At 31.2% G+C, this 18,388-nt stretch overlaps 1 protein-coding gene across 7 annotated transcripts in view; it reads right to left on the reverse strand.

Moving 5' to 3' along the window:
• Positions 1–525: 525 nt before the first annotated feature.
• Positions 526–18,388, reverse strand: part of LOC127725399 (synaptotagmin-7-like) — a 209,818-nt gene continuing 191,955 nt past the window's right edge. For 5 of the 7 annotated variants that reach the window (XM_052232337.1, XM_052232334.1, XM_052232335.1 and 2 more), the window contains 4 exons: positions 14,574–14,743; positions 12,975–13,089; positions 11,195–11,227; positions 526–3,738 (listed from right to left, as the gene is read on the reverse strand). In XM_052232337.1, the coding sequence (XP_052088297.1) occupies positions 3,434–3,738; positions 11,195–11,227; positions 12,975–13,089; positions 14,574–14,743 (623 nt within the window). In that variant the 3' untranslated portion in view covers positions 526–3,433. The remainder of the gene's footprint in view (positions 3,739–11,194; positions 11,228–12,974; positions 13,090–14,573; positions 14,744–18,388) is intronic. The other 2 variants (XM_052232338.1, XM_052232336.1) reach the window with 1 other exon arrangement.

Genomic DNA, 18,388 nt, shown 5'->3' on the forward strand with positions numbered 1-18,388 from the left:
ACACAATTTTTTCAATATAACTAAATTACATACAACTGTCATATAAGTGGAAGGTTTAGATAGCTAGCTATAAAAGGTTTATATAAAAATATGAAGATTTGTTAAAACTGTCAATGAGACAACTCTCCACCAGAGACCCAACATATTCTTCATGAAATGCCTGTACAAAGTCAGGAATATTACAGTTTTTTTACATGGTTGGTTGATATAGTGGAACTTTTGGTTTTGTCAGTTTTTATGGACTTCCCCTTTGAGTTTGGTATTTTTGCTATTTCAATTGTGTTATGTAATGATTATTAGATGTTTACACAGAGATATGTCTGGTCTGTACATTATGTTGATAGTAAAATGCAAAAGAGAGGTGAAAGAGACAAAAATGGCTTTCAATATAATAATACAAAAGAAGAGGTAAAGGTCTCTATGATAGTATCAAATGGTAAATCCTGATCTTTATAAAAAAAACCAAGAATGTTACAACAGATGAGCATGGCTCAAAAACAATTAAAGGTAACAAAAACAACTTCATACAATTAAGGACAATTTATTTTGCATCTGATAGGTGAAAAGATTTAACAAATGAAAAAAAAAATATTATCCTTTAGAACAAGGTGGATCACAGTCAAAATATTAAACTAAAGTATATATATATATATATATATATATATATAGCATTGATTTTGTACATCTATTAAAAATCAGTTTAATTTATTATAAATACAAACATACTACAGTTGATAAATTAGTAGGACAGAGAAGGAGAAAATTGTCAATAAGTCAAAAACACAAAGCCCTATAAATTATTAATTTTTGAGTTGTTAGGAATATTGTCTTGTTCACAGTAACTATTATTCTAGTGTAAATATCTATGTTCATACAAGGGAAACATATGTCAGTCCAATATTACTTAATCTATTGACTCAAACATTTCCTTCATTGTGTTCACACTGAAGCTCTACTCTCAGGCAGATGTTACAACATTTCTCATACCATTGGAAGATCTTCAATATGACATAATATAACATCATTTTACTTCACTTTATAAATGAGAATACATATTTTGACTCTTATTTTATTCTTTCGTTCACTCTTAGTTTTCACTTGAGAATTATAAGGAATAACACTCCTGGGTTTAAATTTATTAGAGATTTGTGACTGTCTACTCCCCAATTGACAGTGGCAACTCATTAAAAAAAGTACTGTAACTTTTCTTATGTAATACATGTACTAATACAATGTTCCAATTAAAAAGATTTGAATTATCCCTAAAAAGTTGACTTTGATAATGGAATGTAGTCGACAATTACTGGAACAGACAACCAGATATCATCCAATCAAAAGTGATGTTTCATATCATATCAAATTAAATTAGAATTCTATTTAAATTGCATACACATAATTTGCTTTTTAGACAAACCAGACATACTTGTAGACTGGTTTTCATTGCAAAAATATTTTGCCTATTGGTCTCCCTGCTACCCCCTCCCCCTTCCCCCTCATGATTAAATAAATAAGACAAAGAAAATTACATAAAATAAAACCTTACAGAAATGCATTCTTTATAGTTAACTTTCTTTATTTGAAAAAAAGTTAAGTCTTATCTGTCAGAATATTTAGAAAAAAGTATGTTGAAATCAATGCCTGTATCAAAGTACATATATATATATATATATATATATATATATCTCATCAACTCTTCCACATTAGAGATTCAACAAAAATTTACCTTATCACACAATCATAATATCTGGAGAAAATTAATACAAATTCAACATTTGTTTATAGTTTCACAAGAGTTGTAATCCAAAAGAGAATAAACATGTATAGGGGAAAAACACTGAATACAAACACGAAATCTGGAAGTTCAACTCCCTTCAAATATGTATAGAAAACTATTTATAGATTTTGAAACATAATTATTCATAACAACTATTTATAAAAATGTCCAACTTAAAAATATCCTTCCATAAATATCATAGAAATCTTACTATACAAACTGTTACAGATCATGCTTTCATACATATCATAGAAATTTTACTTTACAAATAAATCATCCTTTTATACATATTATAGAAATCTTACTATACAAACAGCTTATCCTTTCATAAATATTATACAAATCTTACTATATAAACAAGTAAATTCCAAAAAACTTTGTCCTGAATTTGATACATGTGTCCAAAAACTTGAGTTGACATACAACCAAATGTGATTATTATAGAATTTTCATTAATAGTGCATTTGTTTGTGACTTTTAAGAACAGTTTGTGGACATCCTTAAAGCATTTACTACAATTATTGCCTATATTAACACTGCATCATAATATTATACTTGACAATTAGCCACAGCTATATACCTTAAGTAATAGATTTCTGGTGAGTGGTTGAGAAGACACAAGGTTGATATCAGAACTAATATCCATTTAGCTATGGAAGCATAATACTAATCAACAAGACAAGTCAAATTAGCCTATAATGAGAGCAAAATAATTTAATAACTTAATTGAACGAGACTCTATAGTTTTCAAATATCAACAAAAATCAACATCATTTCTGCTACTTGAGTCTCCATTAATCCTCTCATGATTACCTAGAATCCTAAATGGAGCTTTATCCTCTTATCTTTATTTAAAACTTGAATTTCCCTAACCATTATTAGTAAGACATATGGTTTTAAATACTTTATGAGATTATGATAGAACTCTAATCCTATGAACCAATTTGAATATTTAAAAAATTTGTTTTTCATCATTTCTTAATTGAATTTTTTTTTTCATAAAGAATATAATTCCTATCGTCTGCTTGTATTTACATTATAAACCACATTAAAAGTTATTGAAATAATGGAGAATATTCAGTTTATTTAACGTAAATATAAATGTATATACGGTCATTAGACAAATATACAAATTAAGTGGTATTGAAGAAATCTGAAGTTAATTATAGTTATGGTATCGTGGTACAAAATTTGAACAAATAAAGCATTCATATAGTCATTTACAGAAGTAATTCCACCAGGAAGAAGATACAAAAAGGGGGAGATAATTGTGCATATGAATGTGCTTAAATTTCCTATCGCTGCTGACATGGATAAATAAAAGACAAAATGGCAGAATACAAATGGGAACTATAAGTGAGATATTCCAACTCAATTTTGCAGATTGGTTTTAGGATGATATCCGTCTTTTTTACATTTTCTTGATTGAACTTGGACAATGAAATGAAAATGTGGACTATATCAATAAGTGTTAATGTCTGCACTCACCAGAAAACCTGAAATGAGGCATTATTTATTACAGAAATGTTCTCAAACTGCTGCAGATAATTATAGCTTGGCAGATATGTTTCTGCATAGAGTACATATAAATGAATGACAACTGATTTTAGCCCTTTGACATATGCCACAGTGAAGCTTGTGGATGAGGCACTGAAGTCATCAGTCTTTTAACAGATGCCACTGAGCCACTTGCTGTCGTGGCTTTGTGATCATATCGTTCCAGTGTCGAGATTCTAAAGGTCCACTTTTGCTACCTAACATAACTTTGCCAATCATTTCATTGCGTCCCACTTTGTCGAAGTCCATGACTGTCACTTCAATTGTAGCCTCTCTAATCCTCTCCCATGGAATCTCAAAGATGAACGATTCATTGTACACTGGATTCAATGTTCTCATTTTGATTGACGTTTTCTTCTTCTCTGTCTTAGCATTCCCATACATCAGCCATAACTTGACATAGGGATCTGCAACAAATAACAAAATACAAATATTACAAATATTTTAGTTGTCATTTTATATTTTGAACCCAATCAAATACAATGGTGAGTACTTAAAGGAACTAAAAAAAAAATTTTGTGTTTCAAAGTTGTGTGTAAAATGCAAAATGACATAATGCTTTAGAGAGTAGATAGGTTTAATAAGATGCTAACAAGACTGCTAAAAACTGAGTACAAGAATGTTTACTGTAGGCTCCATTCCATTAGAAAATTTTAAAAATTTGAGATACTTCAACTCAATACATAGATGATTCGTACAGATCATCTTGTTGATTGTTCAATTGAATATTCGATGGAGAGATGACTCTGGTGGTATTAAGTGTAAAACATTCGTAAGGGGTTCCACGGAACCCTGTGTCTTGCCTGCGATTGCTGCTGTCAGTGTAAAAGTATAATGTTGACTTAAAAAGTGAGTTCATTTATCAGTAAAATACAGAATTTAAAAAACATTTTTTAATTATTTCTTTAGAGGCTTTTTCATGGTCTTGAAGATTAGCTTCTGTCCTAGTTTCATAACAATCCATGAAGTTTTACAAATTTTAAATTTAAAAAAGTTTAATCCCAGACTGTCTGTAAATTGTAACTGTAAAAAAAGTCCATCTATCAGAAAAATAATGAAAATGAAAAAAATATAATAATTCAAAATAAAATTACTTCAGACATTATCTCTTAATCATAAAAAAGCTTCTGCCAAAGTTTCATAAAATTCTATGAAGGTTTGATAAAGTAATTGATGTGTAGCAAACTTTAACCCCAGACTGTATCTACTTGTTAAATGTAAAAAAAACTAAATCCATTTATCAATAAAATACAGAAAAATAAAAATAATTATTTTGAAAATTTTGCTCTGAATTACTGTCTTTTGGTCATAAACAAGCTTCTGTCCAAATTGCCAAAAATTCCATGCACACGATTCCATGAAGGTTTAATAAAGTTATTGATGTCTAAAAAAAACTTTAGCCACAGACTAAACCTGACACCCCTGACAGAATCTAGAATCTAGAAGCTATGTCTCAGTTTCAGGTGGCTACAAATACAATTGAAATTAATCTATAAATAAATATCATTGGCTGCTGTTACAGTCATAATGGCAGAATTAAGTCTCCTCTTTTATTTGTTTGTTTGTCTGTCTTATTTTTTACCCATTTTGTATCAGTAAATCCTAAAGTAGAATTTATAATCATATAATGCCACAAGGCACCTCTGATAATTTGGGGTATATTTTGAAAACCATGAACTTTGTCATTAACCCTTTATTGGAATTTATTAAATTTGCTTGACATGAGCAGTTTTGTTTTTAGTACAGATTGGAATTTTTTTTGATAGACTTCATCACTAAATACTGCTTCAAAAAGCTGGGATTATAATAATTCTGTCAAGTTTGGTTATATTTCAATGCAAACAGGAGAGATTTTGTACTGAAAAAAAACCCCAGAACTGTTGATGTTTGGAAGCCTGAATGGCCGTCCCCATATTATAATTTGAGGTTGTCACAACTCAATAAAAAAATTAAACAGAATCAAACTGAAGCTTATTTTCAACATAGTGGTCATAAAAATAATCTATCAGTAAAAAATAAGGTCATCTATCTTATGATACTCCACCAACCACCAATGAACAGGGATGTGTGGTATGATTGTCAAATTAAGTATAACTTATTTTAATTCACCAATGGACAGAGTTGTAAACAGCTGTCCTTTAATATTGTGTTATCTAATTGTAAAATGCTTTGCTGTCTTTAAATGTCATCATGTCATTTTCCTGTTATTGCAAACATGCCCAGGAAAAATACCACAGATTTTACAACGTCAAATATCATAAAATATCAATATTGTTAGGGTATCTTAAGGAAATTATTCTCTTTAAAGCCATAATTTTGATGTCATTTATCAATTTTACATTATGCAACAAACAATAACTATTTACAAATGATGCAATTAAGACTACCATCATAGAAAACATGTTTATCTGTTCCAAATAATGGTGTGAAGTTTAACACGAAATAATGGTGTGAAGTTTAACATGATTGACTTAAAAATATAAATACTCTGTGTTATAAACATGTGATGACCTGAATCTTTTTTATATGAAAATCTTTAATAATACATATGTATTATTTTATCTTTAAGAGAAAATAAACAAAAAAAAGCCAAATGAACATTTCTAAATAAATGCTGATTTTGGTCAGTTATATTCATGTTGATGAAACACTGCTCTATCATGTGATGTCTCGATACCATGTCAATCAGGGATACAAGAAATGGTAGACAATTTTACAAATATCCGTCTTTCAAGAGTAGAGTTAATAACTAAATATGTTACATAACTGGCTGAAAGCAATTAAGGTGACCCTCTGTATTCTGACCAAACTTAGTGGGCAGAATAATGACAATATGATTGACAAATTTTCAATTAGGGACCAATATACAAAGTGATAAAATATTCCTGCACCTACATTGTTAGACAGTAAATGACCTATCTCAAACCGAACAATGGCAAAACATATCTATTTATTGATAAGATGGTTTTGGAGAAGATTGCTCTTTCAAGTCAATCATACAACATTGGGAATTTCTGATGATTTATGATGTAACAATTACCTGCCGTCTACAAAACATCTTCATATCTATCTCCATCAAGTTAAGTGTAAAATAAATGCTGTTATTTGTCAGAATAGAGATCTTATAGAATATTTCTTTTCCATATCTACTTTAAATTTGTTACTGTAAACCAACTCATTTCTATGAGTAATTTCCTTTAGTGAATAGAAACATAACACGAATGTAAATTGTCCCAAATATATAAAACTGGGATCCATTAAAATAAAAGGGACTTAACTGAAGAACGGTAAAAGTGACGCTACCCAAATTTGTTATTCATCTGAGTTTTGTAGTATTAAGTATTGTGTATAAATTTCATAACATCTGGTTGAGGCAAACTTAAGTTAGAGAACAGAAACGAAAAATTCAGCAATTTTTCCATTTGTAAAGGGGCATAACTCTAGAACGGTTAAAGTGACACCACCAAAATTCAAACTAGATCTGTGTTTTGTAGTAATAAGCATTGTGTATAAGTTTGATAGCATTTGGTTAAGGCAAACTAAAGTTAGAGAATGGAAACCAACTTTGGGACGTACATACATACAAGGGTAAAACTTAATGCCCCCTCCGCTACGGCGGGTCAAATAAATGGCCTCCAAGTCCTCTACAAAGGGCAAATAAATGGCCTCCAAGTCCTCTAGGAAGGGCAAATAAATGGCCTCCAAGTCCTCTACAAAGGACAAATAAATGGCCTCCAAGTCCTCTACAAAGGGCAAATAAATGGCCTTCAAGTCCTCTACAAAGGACAAATAAATGGCCTCCAAGTCCTCTACAAAGGACAAATAAATGGCCTCCAAATCTTCTACAAAGGACAAATAAAGGGCCTTCAAGTCCTCTACAAAGGGCAAATAAATGGCCTCCAAGTCCTCTACAAAGGACAAATAAATGGCCTCCAAGTCCTCTAGGAAGGGCAAATAAATGGCCTCCAAGTCCTCTACAAAGGACAAATAAATGGCCTCCAAGTCCTCTACAAAGATCAAATAAATGGCCTCCAAGTCCTCTACAAAGGGGAAATAAATTACCTCCAAGTCCTCTACAAAGGGCAAAAAAATGACATCAAAGTCCTCTACAAAGGGCAAATAAATGACCTCCAAGTCCTCTACAAAGGGCAAATAAATGACCTCCAAGTCCTCTACAAAGGGCAAATAAATGGCCTCCAAGTCCTCTACAAAGGGCAAATATAGTGAATATAAGTTGGTTTACAGAAATTTTTTTAATTGAATTTTGTTATTTTGTGATAAGATTTACTACAGCAGTGAAATCAAATCTTACCCAATAAAACTAAATGTCTTTTTCTTTCCACTTTAGGGAACAATGTGACAATCAATTAGGACAACGGAATGTCTCTCATACTAAAATATATACCTTAACCAAATTATTTTCTGCAAAGTACTGCAAAACATTTAACCATCACCTTGACAGTGTCTGGCTGTCAAATCAATACCTCAAGGGTAAATTAGAATCAATAAGTTAAACCTGAGAAAACTTAATAGAACATAAACAACAGAACTCTTAAATCCAACATCTTTGAAATGTCTTTTTTTGTTTTCAGGTTATTTAAAAAAAATTGGAAATTTGGAAATTTGAGAAGTGTTTCCTCATAAATATTGAGAAATTCAGAGGTTGCTGGGGAAAACCTTTTAATGCATTTTCTAGGGTAAAACCAGAGAGGTAACAAAATATTAACAGGGCAAAGAAAACTTGAAAACATGAGTAGAGAACATAAGTCTCATAGAATTTTGTGATGATCAGAATTATTGACAGAGCCTTAAAAGGCAAAAAAGTAGTATTACATTTTTCTGGCTTTAGGTTGGCCTTTTGTGTTGGATTGGATGCAAGGGTATAATATATTTTCTCATCTTTTTATGAATAATTGCAGTGTGTATATTTACAATATAAATTTTGAAACACAGGGAAAAATTTCCTGAGAATTATTTAAAAAAGGCTTCCAAATGTTTATAAGTTTGATGTAAAATGACAGTGACCATGGATACTATAAACATGCTCCATTCGAAGATGGTCATGCTGCCATTTGACTTCAATTTCTAATTCAGAATACATGTAATAAAGAACTAATATCACACATATCTCTTTCGTTCTGGTTTTATTATAAAAAGTGATAAATTTAGAAAATGTTAGTATTCTCACCTATGGAGGATAAATACTACCGTTTTCAGTAAAAAATTTAGATGGAAAGATGCTGATAAAATAACCTCTTAAATAAATCTGTGCTGTTGTCACATACCTGTTAGTAGACAATTTAAACATTTCAGGCACTGAATGATGAATTTTGTGACTAATAGAAAACGACCATGTATTGTATTTTCAAAATAAAAGAGTTGTTCCTTTGAATAATTGTTTGCATGAGATATCACATCATACAACATGAAACACATTAGTTACTTGTGTTACTAGGTTACCACACATTGATTAACTAGGTTACCACATACTAGTTATAAGATGATAAGTAGATTAGGTGCAAGTGTTTTTATTCTTGATGTGAACATACCATTAAAGGTTGTAATTGTGATTTCATAGATCAGAGAAATGTGGAAATAGTTAAGAAGATCACTATTACTGCTTAGGAAAGGCATTATTTGAACATTGCTTCAACTTCTTTGATTTTGAATACAACACTATAAAGGGAGATAATTCAATAAGAATACTATAAATGAATTAACATCTTTCAATATTTTTCCAATTTCTAAGTTGATGTTTAAAAAAAAAATAAATGACAATTTTTTTTTTTAAACCTAAATACATGTATTACATAAATTTGTTATTTATAGAAGAGGCTTTTTGAAGATGCATTGGCTAGATTTTGAAAGGATTACGGAGTTGATGAATTACATCCATAAGGTGGATAGTTATCTCATTGGCAATCTTACTGTTTCTCTTTATTCTTTTTTTTTAAGTCGACAAAAGTAATCTGTAAAAAAATCCTTTCTGTTTGTGTTGTTTTTTCCACATTTCTTGTGTGATTATGTCTCCTGTAAATTGATCACATCTTCCTCCAATCTTTTTTTAATTAGTTTTTACTTCCTGGTTTAATTCTATCAAACAAACAATTATACTGCTATTGTTAATGTTAGATAATAAATCACACTTTAATTGTACCAGCATTGTATGAAAAGGGGAGATAAATCATCCATGGCAAGCTTACCACATCCTTCTGTGAATGGATTTATTGGATAATAATAATTTGAAAGGTTTTCCAGGGTAGAAGCAAATAAAAAATTTAATTAAACAATTCATATTACAAAAGCTGATTCTGCATTTTTTTTTTTTACAAAGTAATTAACTCAACAGTGGACAAACTGGTTCCCTGCTATCACAAATGTGATGAAAAGGAATACTGTATTAAGCATGATCTATAAAGATTTGAAATTTCACAATTGTTTGAATATCAAAAGTTAGCAATGATACATGTAGTATTATAGACATACTGTCTTTATTGGAGAATGTTATGGTAGATTACCCAACAAAGAAAAGATATCATCTGAGAATCAGTTGAAGGTAATATGTTTTCTGAGTGTGGTACCAATCTACTGTAATAACAGGCAGTATGGTGTAAATTATACTGAATGACAAGAAAGTGGTGACATTCAGTCCAGTAAAGGTAAAACCCAGGTTTAATTGGTGGGAGATTACAACATATGCTTTCTTCCTTATTAACTATAAAACCAGTTTATCCAACCATTTAAGGAAGTAGACTCTAAAGTAAGGGACACAACTCTACATAACTAGTACGTTTGTTCATATATTCTGAGCTTATAAGTCACTATTACAAACACAATAATCCTAAGCAAGATTTATCTCCCCTACCCCTGGTCTACTTCCTTAAGTTACATCCCCTACTTAATAAATCAAAAACAGAATCATCTTTGGTAATAGTCTTTTAAGTAATAGAACTCTTCCAAACACCACTGAAACTGGTACCCATGTCATTAAACTAATACCAAACACATATGTATAAAATTCATACAATTATCAAATACTCAAAAATTTATTGAAATAAGAGGCAGAAAAACAACAGAGAATAAATTGCTATTTCCACCAGGCAGTGGAGAGTTAATAGTAGTATGAAGCAGTGGTTCAAAGTTGAGGAGTTCAGGGACATACTTAATGGAATGAAAACATTATATGCAGATAAATCTTTCCAGTACCTACCAATGGATTATATAAATACCGTGTTACCTGTTAGCACATTTAATATTTTTGGCCAAATTTGGTACTATTCTCAAAGGATACCTTCTTAAATTCTGATATTTGAATAATTATACATTACCGGTACATCATCAGAGTTTGTGACCTATCAAAATGAGTAACCAACATCAAAGTAAGCATGTGGTTAGTACTTGACAAGGTCTTGAAGAGCAATCTTAAACTAAGTTCCCCTGTAGGTGGCCATACAGTGTAGCCAATCTGCTCTATAAAACAGTCTTATGTTAAATACCTGCCATGTCTCTAAGTAAGGGAGTTGGGAGATATGACCATCAGCTACTCACAACATATACTTATAAATATTGTTCTCCTTATATGGTCATGTTCTGTTTCTGACGTGAACAGATATGTCTTGTATATCATTGATAGTATTGTAATACAAAAAAACACTTCAACAATACTGAAATTTAATAACAAGAGTTGATATCAAGTGATATACAATAGTTGAAGCCTATCAGTATCAAATGATTGATTGATTGTTGGTTGCTTAACGTCCAGTGGCAATGTATCAAATGAAGATTTATCTGCATATAAAGTTTGTATTTCATTATATTATCATGCATTCCCATAATTCCATGTGACCCCTGACTTTCTCCTACCTGATGTGCCATACTTGATCCGCCTAAACAATACTAAATAATACAAGAATTATGTTTATCATTTCATAACAATATTTCTGTGTAAAAAAATGATTTGTTGATTTAATAAGATTTAATGTCAAACTGAGATCACCCCCATTTTTTGGTGGGGTTCGTGTTGCTTAGTCTTTAGTTTTCTATGTTGTGTCTTGTGTACTTTTATTTGTCTGTTTGTCTTTTTATTTTTTAGCCATGGCGTTGTCAGTTTATTTTCGATCAATGAGTTTGACTGTCCCTCTGGTATCTTTCGCCCCTCTTCTACACAAAAGTATGTCATCATAGCATCACAAGTCTTTGTCCTTTTGTTTGTACTGGAAATATCAGTTTTTGTCAGACATATGTGATTCCCCTGCAGATTTCACCATAGCGGTCATTCTGGTCTAAAATTTCACGTATATATAAATAATCATCCTGACTATTAGCAAGCACTTGTTATATCTATATAAACATTTCACAAATTAAAATTATAGTTACATGTTTGAATAAACAGCTGCGCCATGAGCGCATGATACGCCCATCGTCTTGTGTGTGAATTTTTATGCAATAATCATAAATAGTTTCTGACAGACAGCCTGATATGCGAAAACCCCCTTTTTTTTTACAAAAAACTCAATATCTCTAAAATAAAATTTTGAATCAAAACCAAAAAGTATACAGATCTTTAGATTAATATAACTAAGAAGTGTGTAAAATTTTATGCAATAATCATAAATTATTTTTGAGATACAGCGCGACATGTGAAACCCCCCTTTTTAAAAAAAAAAAAATTAAATATCTCAAAAATAAAATTTTGAATCAAAACCAAAAAGTATACAGATCTTTAGATTAATATAACTAAGAAGTGTGTAAAATTTTAAGCAATAATCATAAATCGTTTTTGAGATACGGTGCGACATGTGAAAAAACCCTCCCCCTTTTTTTACAAAATACTCAATACCTCTAAAATAAAATTTTGAATCATCACCAAAAAGTATACAGATCTTAAGATTACTATAGAAGTGTGTAAATTTTTAAGCAATAATCATAAATTTTTTTTGAGATACGGCGCGACATGTGAAAAAAAAAACACACCTGTTTTAGTTTATAAGTCCCGTAACTCAAAAAGTTTTAATCTTATTTTCACAAAAAAGTATACAGATCGTTTTACCATCATAAGAAACAACTATGTTACTCAAGTTACGGTGCGACATGTTTACGCATAACAGACAGACGGACAGACGACATTTGTATACCATAATACATCCCGTCAAAATTATGAAGGGTGTATAAAAATGGAATAAAAGCTTAGAATGGCATCGGTTTGAATTTTGAGATTTTGACCTGTTTTTTTTTTGGGGTGCCAATGAGTTATAAGATGTCTTTAACTTACAGTTAATATTACAAGCTTAACATGCATCCAAAATATACTAATTTGTGGAGCACTAAAATGATATTTATTCAATACAGGTACAAAAAATCTTCTGTAGGACAAATTCTTAATACTGTAAATTCAGAGATTTTTGCATGCATTTATCATTGTTATAGTTGTACAATGGACAAAAAATTAAGATAAACTATGGCAATTCTTAAGGAATGCTGCATACAACTTTTTTAAACTATTAAAATTTAAAATACAAGCTTTTTTTTTTTGTGAAACATATCCATTCACAATTTTTTGCAATACATATAATAACAATAATAAAGTAATTGCAAAAAAATCTGAATCTACAGTACATAAAGTAATGAATGATGTTGTCTATACCTGAAGCACCAGTTATGTCTTTTGCCTTGAGATCTTTGGCTTTCATCACTATCACAGTGAGACGTCCTACTGCAGGCTGGTAGGACAATGACAGCAAGAGTTCTCCTAATTTACCCTGAAATTATAAATCTTTCAATTAGGAAAACAACAGGCTTAATACAGTGTCTATAGCTGAAGGCCATTATAATGTATATTTTGTTTATCTTGTATTGTTGGATTGCTGTTTCATTAAACTTTATCCTGCATCTCAATTATCCAAGGACAACAACGATTCTCCATGCTTATTAAATATACACCATGAAAATCGCCATGTTAATATCAAAGACATCACCAGATTTTCACTTATTAAATCTACTAGAAAGACTAACAGGAGCTGAGTAACAAAAACAAAATCTTCTTTAAAAAAGTAAAAATCATTAAGATAACAAACTTTTCGAACTTAAAAGAAACAAATTCAATTGTCAATTCAAGTAAATCTGAGCTATTCTTTGTTAACGTCATCCGCTTAAACAGTCTGATTCAATAAAATGTTTAATCTTGCCACAATAAATATTGGTCAAATAGAATTTGTCTGAAGCAGCAGGTTCAAATTGGTGACATTTCTTTATGTTCTTTCAATTTGATTCGTTTATTGTCAGTATGTATATTTATTTTGCTGAGTGATTTTAAGTCAGCACAATTTTTCAACACAAGTTCATTCATTTAAGAGAAGGACGTAGATTGTCAAGAATATTTATTGACAAAGTCAGATGGATAAGTTCTTAAGTATCACATACTGGTACAGCTAGGATCAAAAAAATATATTATATCAAAAATAGGATGATGTAGTATGATTGCCAATGAGACAACTATCCATCAGATCTAAAGGAAGAGGATGTAAACAATTATAGGGCACTGAACAGCCTTCAATAATGAGCAAATCTCATACCATATAGTCACCCATAAAAGGCTTTGGAACATGCAGATAGAAAATGTAGCTGGGTTAAACATGCTCTTTAGCTTTGAAAGCAATAACTTAAATGTTTCTAACTGCTTTAATTATAAATCTCAGTAATTAAAAGGAGTTTGGTTAAAAATATCAAGATTGCTCTACTGTATCAAAAGGTCCTGCCATTCAGTTACTCTGTACATGTGCAATACATTTGTCTAAACAGTAGTTAGGTGTAACAAAAGTAAAAATTAAGATCAAGGACCCATAATCTAGCAAGGACTATCAAATGGAAATGTAAATGCTTACAATTTTAAAAAGGTAACATTCCCATAATTCCTACAAAAACTGTCTAAAAAAAAGGCAAGAAAGTATGGCCAAAGAGGATATGACGATAAATAATTTTACCAAATATGAAAGCTTTTAGGCAAACAGCATCTTGGTCAGTATTTTTGGAAAGATAGGGTGATAAAAAGTACACTATACTACTTGGTATTTCCTTCCCATAGTTGCCTGAAGGGCTAAATGGATACAACAACCACTGCACTGGACTTGTAGCACGGACAATGACATCCTTTTCTTTCATCCTATAAACTAAACACAGACAAATGCGCAGGTTAAAATGACAAAATCCACTGCATATAGGCTGCAGCATAAACTATATATCTTACCCTACTGTCTTTACATGGTTGTAAAAACCTCCACATCACAGGAGATTGTGACAAATCTATTTCATTAAGAGGAATGTAAGTTTCTCCTATAGGGTCATCTCGACTAAATCTGTCATAATCTATTACTTGTAAATATAATGTCTTCTCCAATAACTTGTTATGCGGCCAACCTGAAAATGATAATAAATTTTCTATAATTTAAATGCCTATTGTAAACTGCACTTCAGATTTAAGTATGTATAACTATACACATCATATTCTTCAATAATATTTATGACTGGTTAATAAATTGAGCTTCTTAGACATAAATGCTGAAAATTGTAAAAGCAAACATAGCTTTGGAAGGTAAATTGGTAAAAACAAACAAGAATAGTTCAAGGTACTGAAACATTGTATCTCCTTGAAACCAATAATTTCAAAATTTTGCTATAATTTCATGTTTCAATTACAACTAAACTTACATTGGATTGGTACAAATGAAATTTTGACTTCTGGATATTTATTTTGAAATCTCACGTTACAAGTTACTATTGAATGTTTTTCTTGTCAACATGTTGAGTAATTCTAACACCTGACTGAGATGTGTCTTTTCAAATCATTGTTATATGGTCTTTCAAAATTTCTTAAGATTTACATTATTCATATCTCAAGAATACTTAAGTTTCAGACATAAGATCGATATGCTTCTTGCAATACAGATATTTGATAAAATCTACACATTAAACACTTGTTTCAATATTCAATTACATTACTGCAACATCCAAAGGGCTATTGAAGGAAAAAAATCAACAACCTATTCATTTCAGCATGTACCTTTTAACTCAACACTTATGTCACATATTGAACAGCAGAAAATTGCACAGCTTGAAGTAACTGACATTAAAATGTTAGCATGTTAGAAGGCAGAGAAGTACCGAGTTATGTAATTCTGAAATGACACATGTCACATCATGTCCTGTCATTATTGTGAGGATCAACAATCTCATTATATCCTTCTTTATCAGATCTTGCTCAACAGTTAAATATTTTTTTATTTGAAAATGAGTGTTTTCCATTGGAAATCAGGTTAAGTTTTATAATGGCTCAGTTTTATTTGCTATAGCTATAATCCAACCAAACCAATCAACAAAAACTTTTCCAAGTAGATTTCAAAAAAGATTATTGGAAGCTTTAAAAAAATCTCTTATTTTCTGCTTGACTGAATTTCTTTTACCTTATCCTTTCATGAGTGCTGTCCATTCATATTCAACATCCTGTAATGCTTGGTCTTCTTTACTGATTAACATTGAAGTGTATGAGAAATGTTTCTGTCCATTCATATTCAACACCCTGTAATGCAACACCCTGTAATGCTTGGTCTTCTTTACTGATTATCATTGAAGTGTATGAGAAAAGTTTCTGTCCATTCATATTCAACACCCTGTAATGCTTGGTCTTCTTTACTGATTATAATTGAAGTGTATGAGAAAAGTTTCTGTCCATTCATATTCAACACCCTGTAATGCTTTGTCTTCTGTACTGATTATCATTGAAGTGTATGAGAAAAGTTTCTGTCCATTCATATTCAACACCCTGTAATGCTTGGTCTTCTGTACTGATTATCATTGAAATGTATGAGAAAAGTGTCTGTCCATTCATATTCAACACCCTGTAATGCTTGGTCTTCTTTACTGATTATCATTGAAGTGTATGAGAAAAGTGTCTGTCCATTCATATTCAACACCCTGTAATGCTTGGTCTTCTTTACTGATTATCATTGAAGTGTATGAGAAAAGTGTCTGTCCATTCATATTCAACACCCTGTAATGCTTGGTCTTCTTTACTGATTATCATTGAAGTGTATGAGAAAGGTTTATGTCCATTCATATTCAACACCCTGTAATGCTTGGTCTTCTTTACTGATTATCATTGAAGTGTATGAGAAAAGTTTCTGTCCATTCATATTCAACACCCTGTAATGCTTGGTCTTCTGTACTGATTATCATTGAAGTGTATGAGAAAAGTTTCTGTCCATTCATATTCAACACCCTGTAATGCTTGGTCTTCTGTACTGATTATCATTGAAGTGTATGAGAAAAGTTTCTGTCCATTCATATTCAACACCCTGTAATGCTTGGTCTTCTTTACTGATTATCATTGAAGTGTATGAGAAAAGTTTCTGTCCATTCATATTCAACACCCTGTAATGCTTGGTCTTCTTTACTGATTATCATACAAGTGTATGAGAAAAGTTTCTGTCCATTCATATTCAACACCCTGTAATGCTTGGTCTTCTTTACTGATTATCATTGAAGTGTATGAGAAAAGTTTCTGTTCATTCATATTCAACACCCTGTAATGCTTGGTCTTCTTTACTGATTATCATTGAAGTGTATGAGAAAGGTTTATGTCCATTCATATTCAACACCCTGTAATGCTTGGTCTTCTTTACTGATTATCATTGAAGTGTATGAGAAAAGTTTCTGTCCATTCATATTCAACACCCTGTAATGCTTGGTCTTCTGTACTGATTATCATTGAAGTGTATGAGAAAAGTTTCTGTCCGTTCATACTAAACACCCTGTAATGCTTGGTCTTCTATACTGATTATCATTGAAGTGTATGAGAAAAGTTTCTGTCCATTCATACTCAACACCCTGTAATGCTTGGTCTTCTTTACTGATTATCATTGAAGTGTATGAGAAAAGTTTCTGTCCATTCATACTCAACACCCTGTAATGCTTGGTCTTCTTTACTGATTACCATTGAAGTGTATGAGAAAAGTTTCTGTCCATTCATACTCAACACCCTGTAATGCTTGGTCTTCTGTACTGATTATCATTGAAGTGTATGAGAAAAGTTTCTGTCCATTCATATTCAACACCCTGTAATGCTTGGTCTTCTGTACTGATTATCATTGAAGTGTATGAGAAAAGTTTCTGTCCATTCATATTCAACACCCTGTAATGCTTGGTCTTCTGTACTGATTATCATTGAAATGTATGAGAAAAGTTTCTGTCCATTCATATTCAACACCCTGTAATGCTTGGTCTTCTTTACTGATTATCATTGAAGTGTATGAGAAAAGTTTCTGTCCATTCATATTCAACACCCTGTAATGCTTGGTCTTCTTTACTGATTGTCATTGAAGTGTATGAGAAAAGTTTCTGTCCATTCATATTCAACACCCTGTAATGCAACACCCTGTAATGCTTGGTCTTCTTTACTGATTACCATTGAAGTGTATGAGAAAAGTTTCTGTCCATTCATATTCAACACCCTATAATGCTTGGTCTTCTTTACTGATTATCATTGAAGTGTATGAGAAAAGTTTCTGTCCATTCATATTCAACACCCTGTAATGCTTGGTCTTCTTTACTGATTACCATTGAAGTGTATGAGAAAAGTTTCTGTCCATTCATATTCAACACCCTGTAATGCTTGGTCTTCTTTACTGATTATCATTGAAGTGTATGAGAAAAGTTTCTGTCCATTCATACTCAACACCCTGTAATGCTTGGTCTTCTTTACTGATTATCATTGAAGTGTATGAGAAAAGTTTCTGTCCATTCATATTCAACACCCTGTAATGCTTGGTCTTCTTTACTGATTATCATTGAAGTGTATGAGAAAAGTCTCCGTCCATTCATATTCAACACCCTGTAATGCTTGGTCTTCTTTACTGATTTTCATAAAAGTGTATGACAAAAGTTTCTGTCCATTCATATTCAACACCCTGTAATGCTTGGTCTTCTTTACTGATTATCATAGAAGTGTATGAGAAAAGTTTCTGTCCATTCATATTCAACACCCTGTAATGCTTGGTCTTCTGTACT

This window comes from Mytilus californianus, unplaced genomic scaffold, assembly GCF_021869535.1.
Source record: "Mytilus californianus isolate M0D057914Y unplaced genomic scaffold, xbMytCali1.0.p SCAF_15, whole genome shotgun sequence".
Classification (NCBI taxonomy): Eukaryota; Metazoa; Mollusca; class Bivalvia; order Mytilida; family Mytilidae; genus Mytilus; species Mytilus californianus.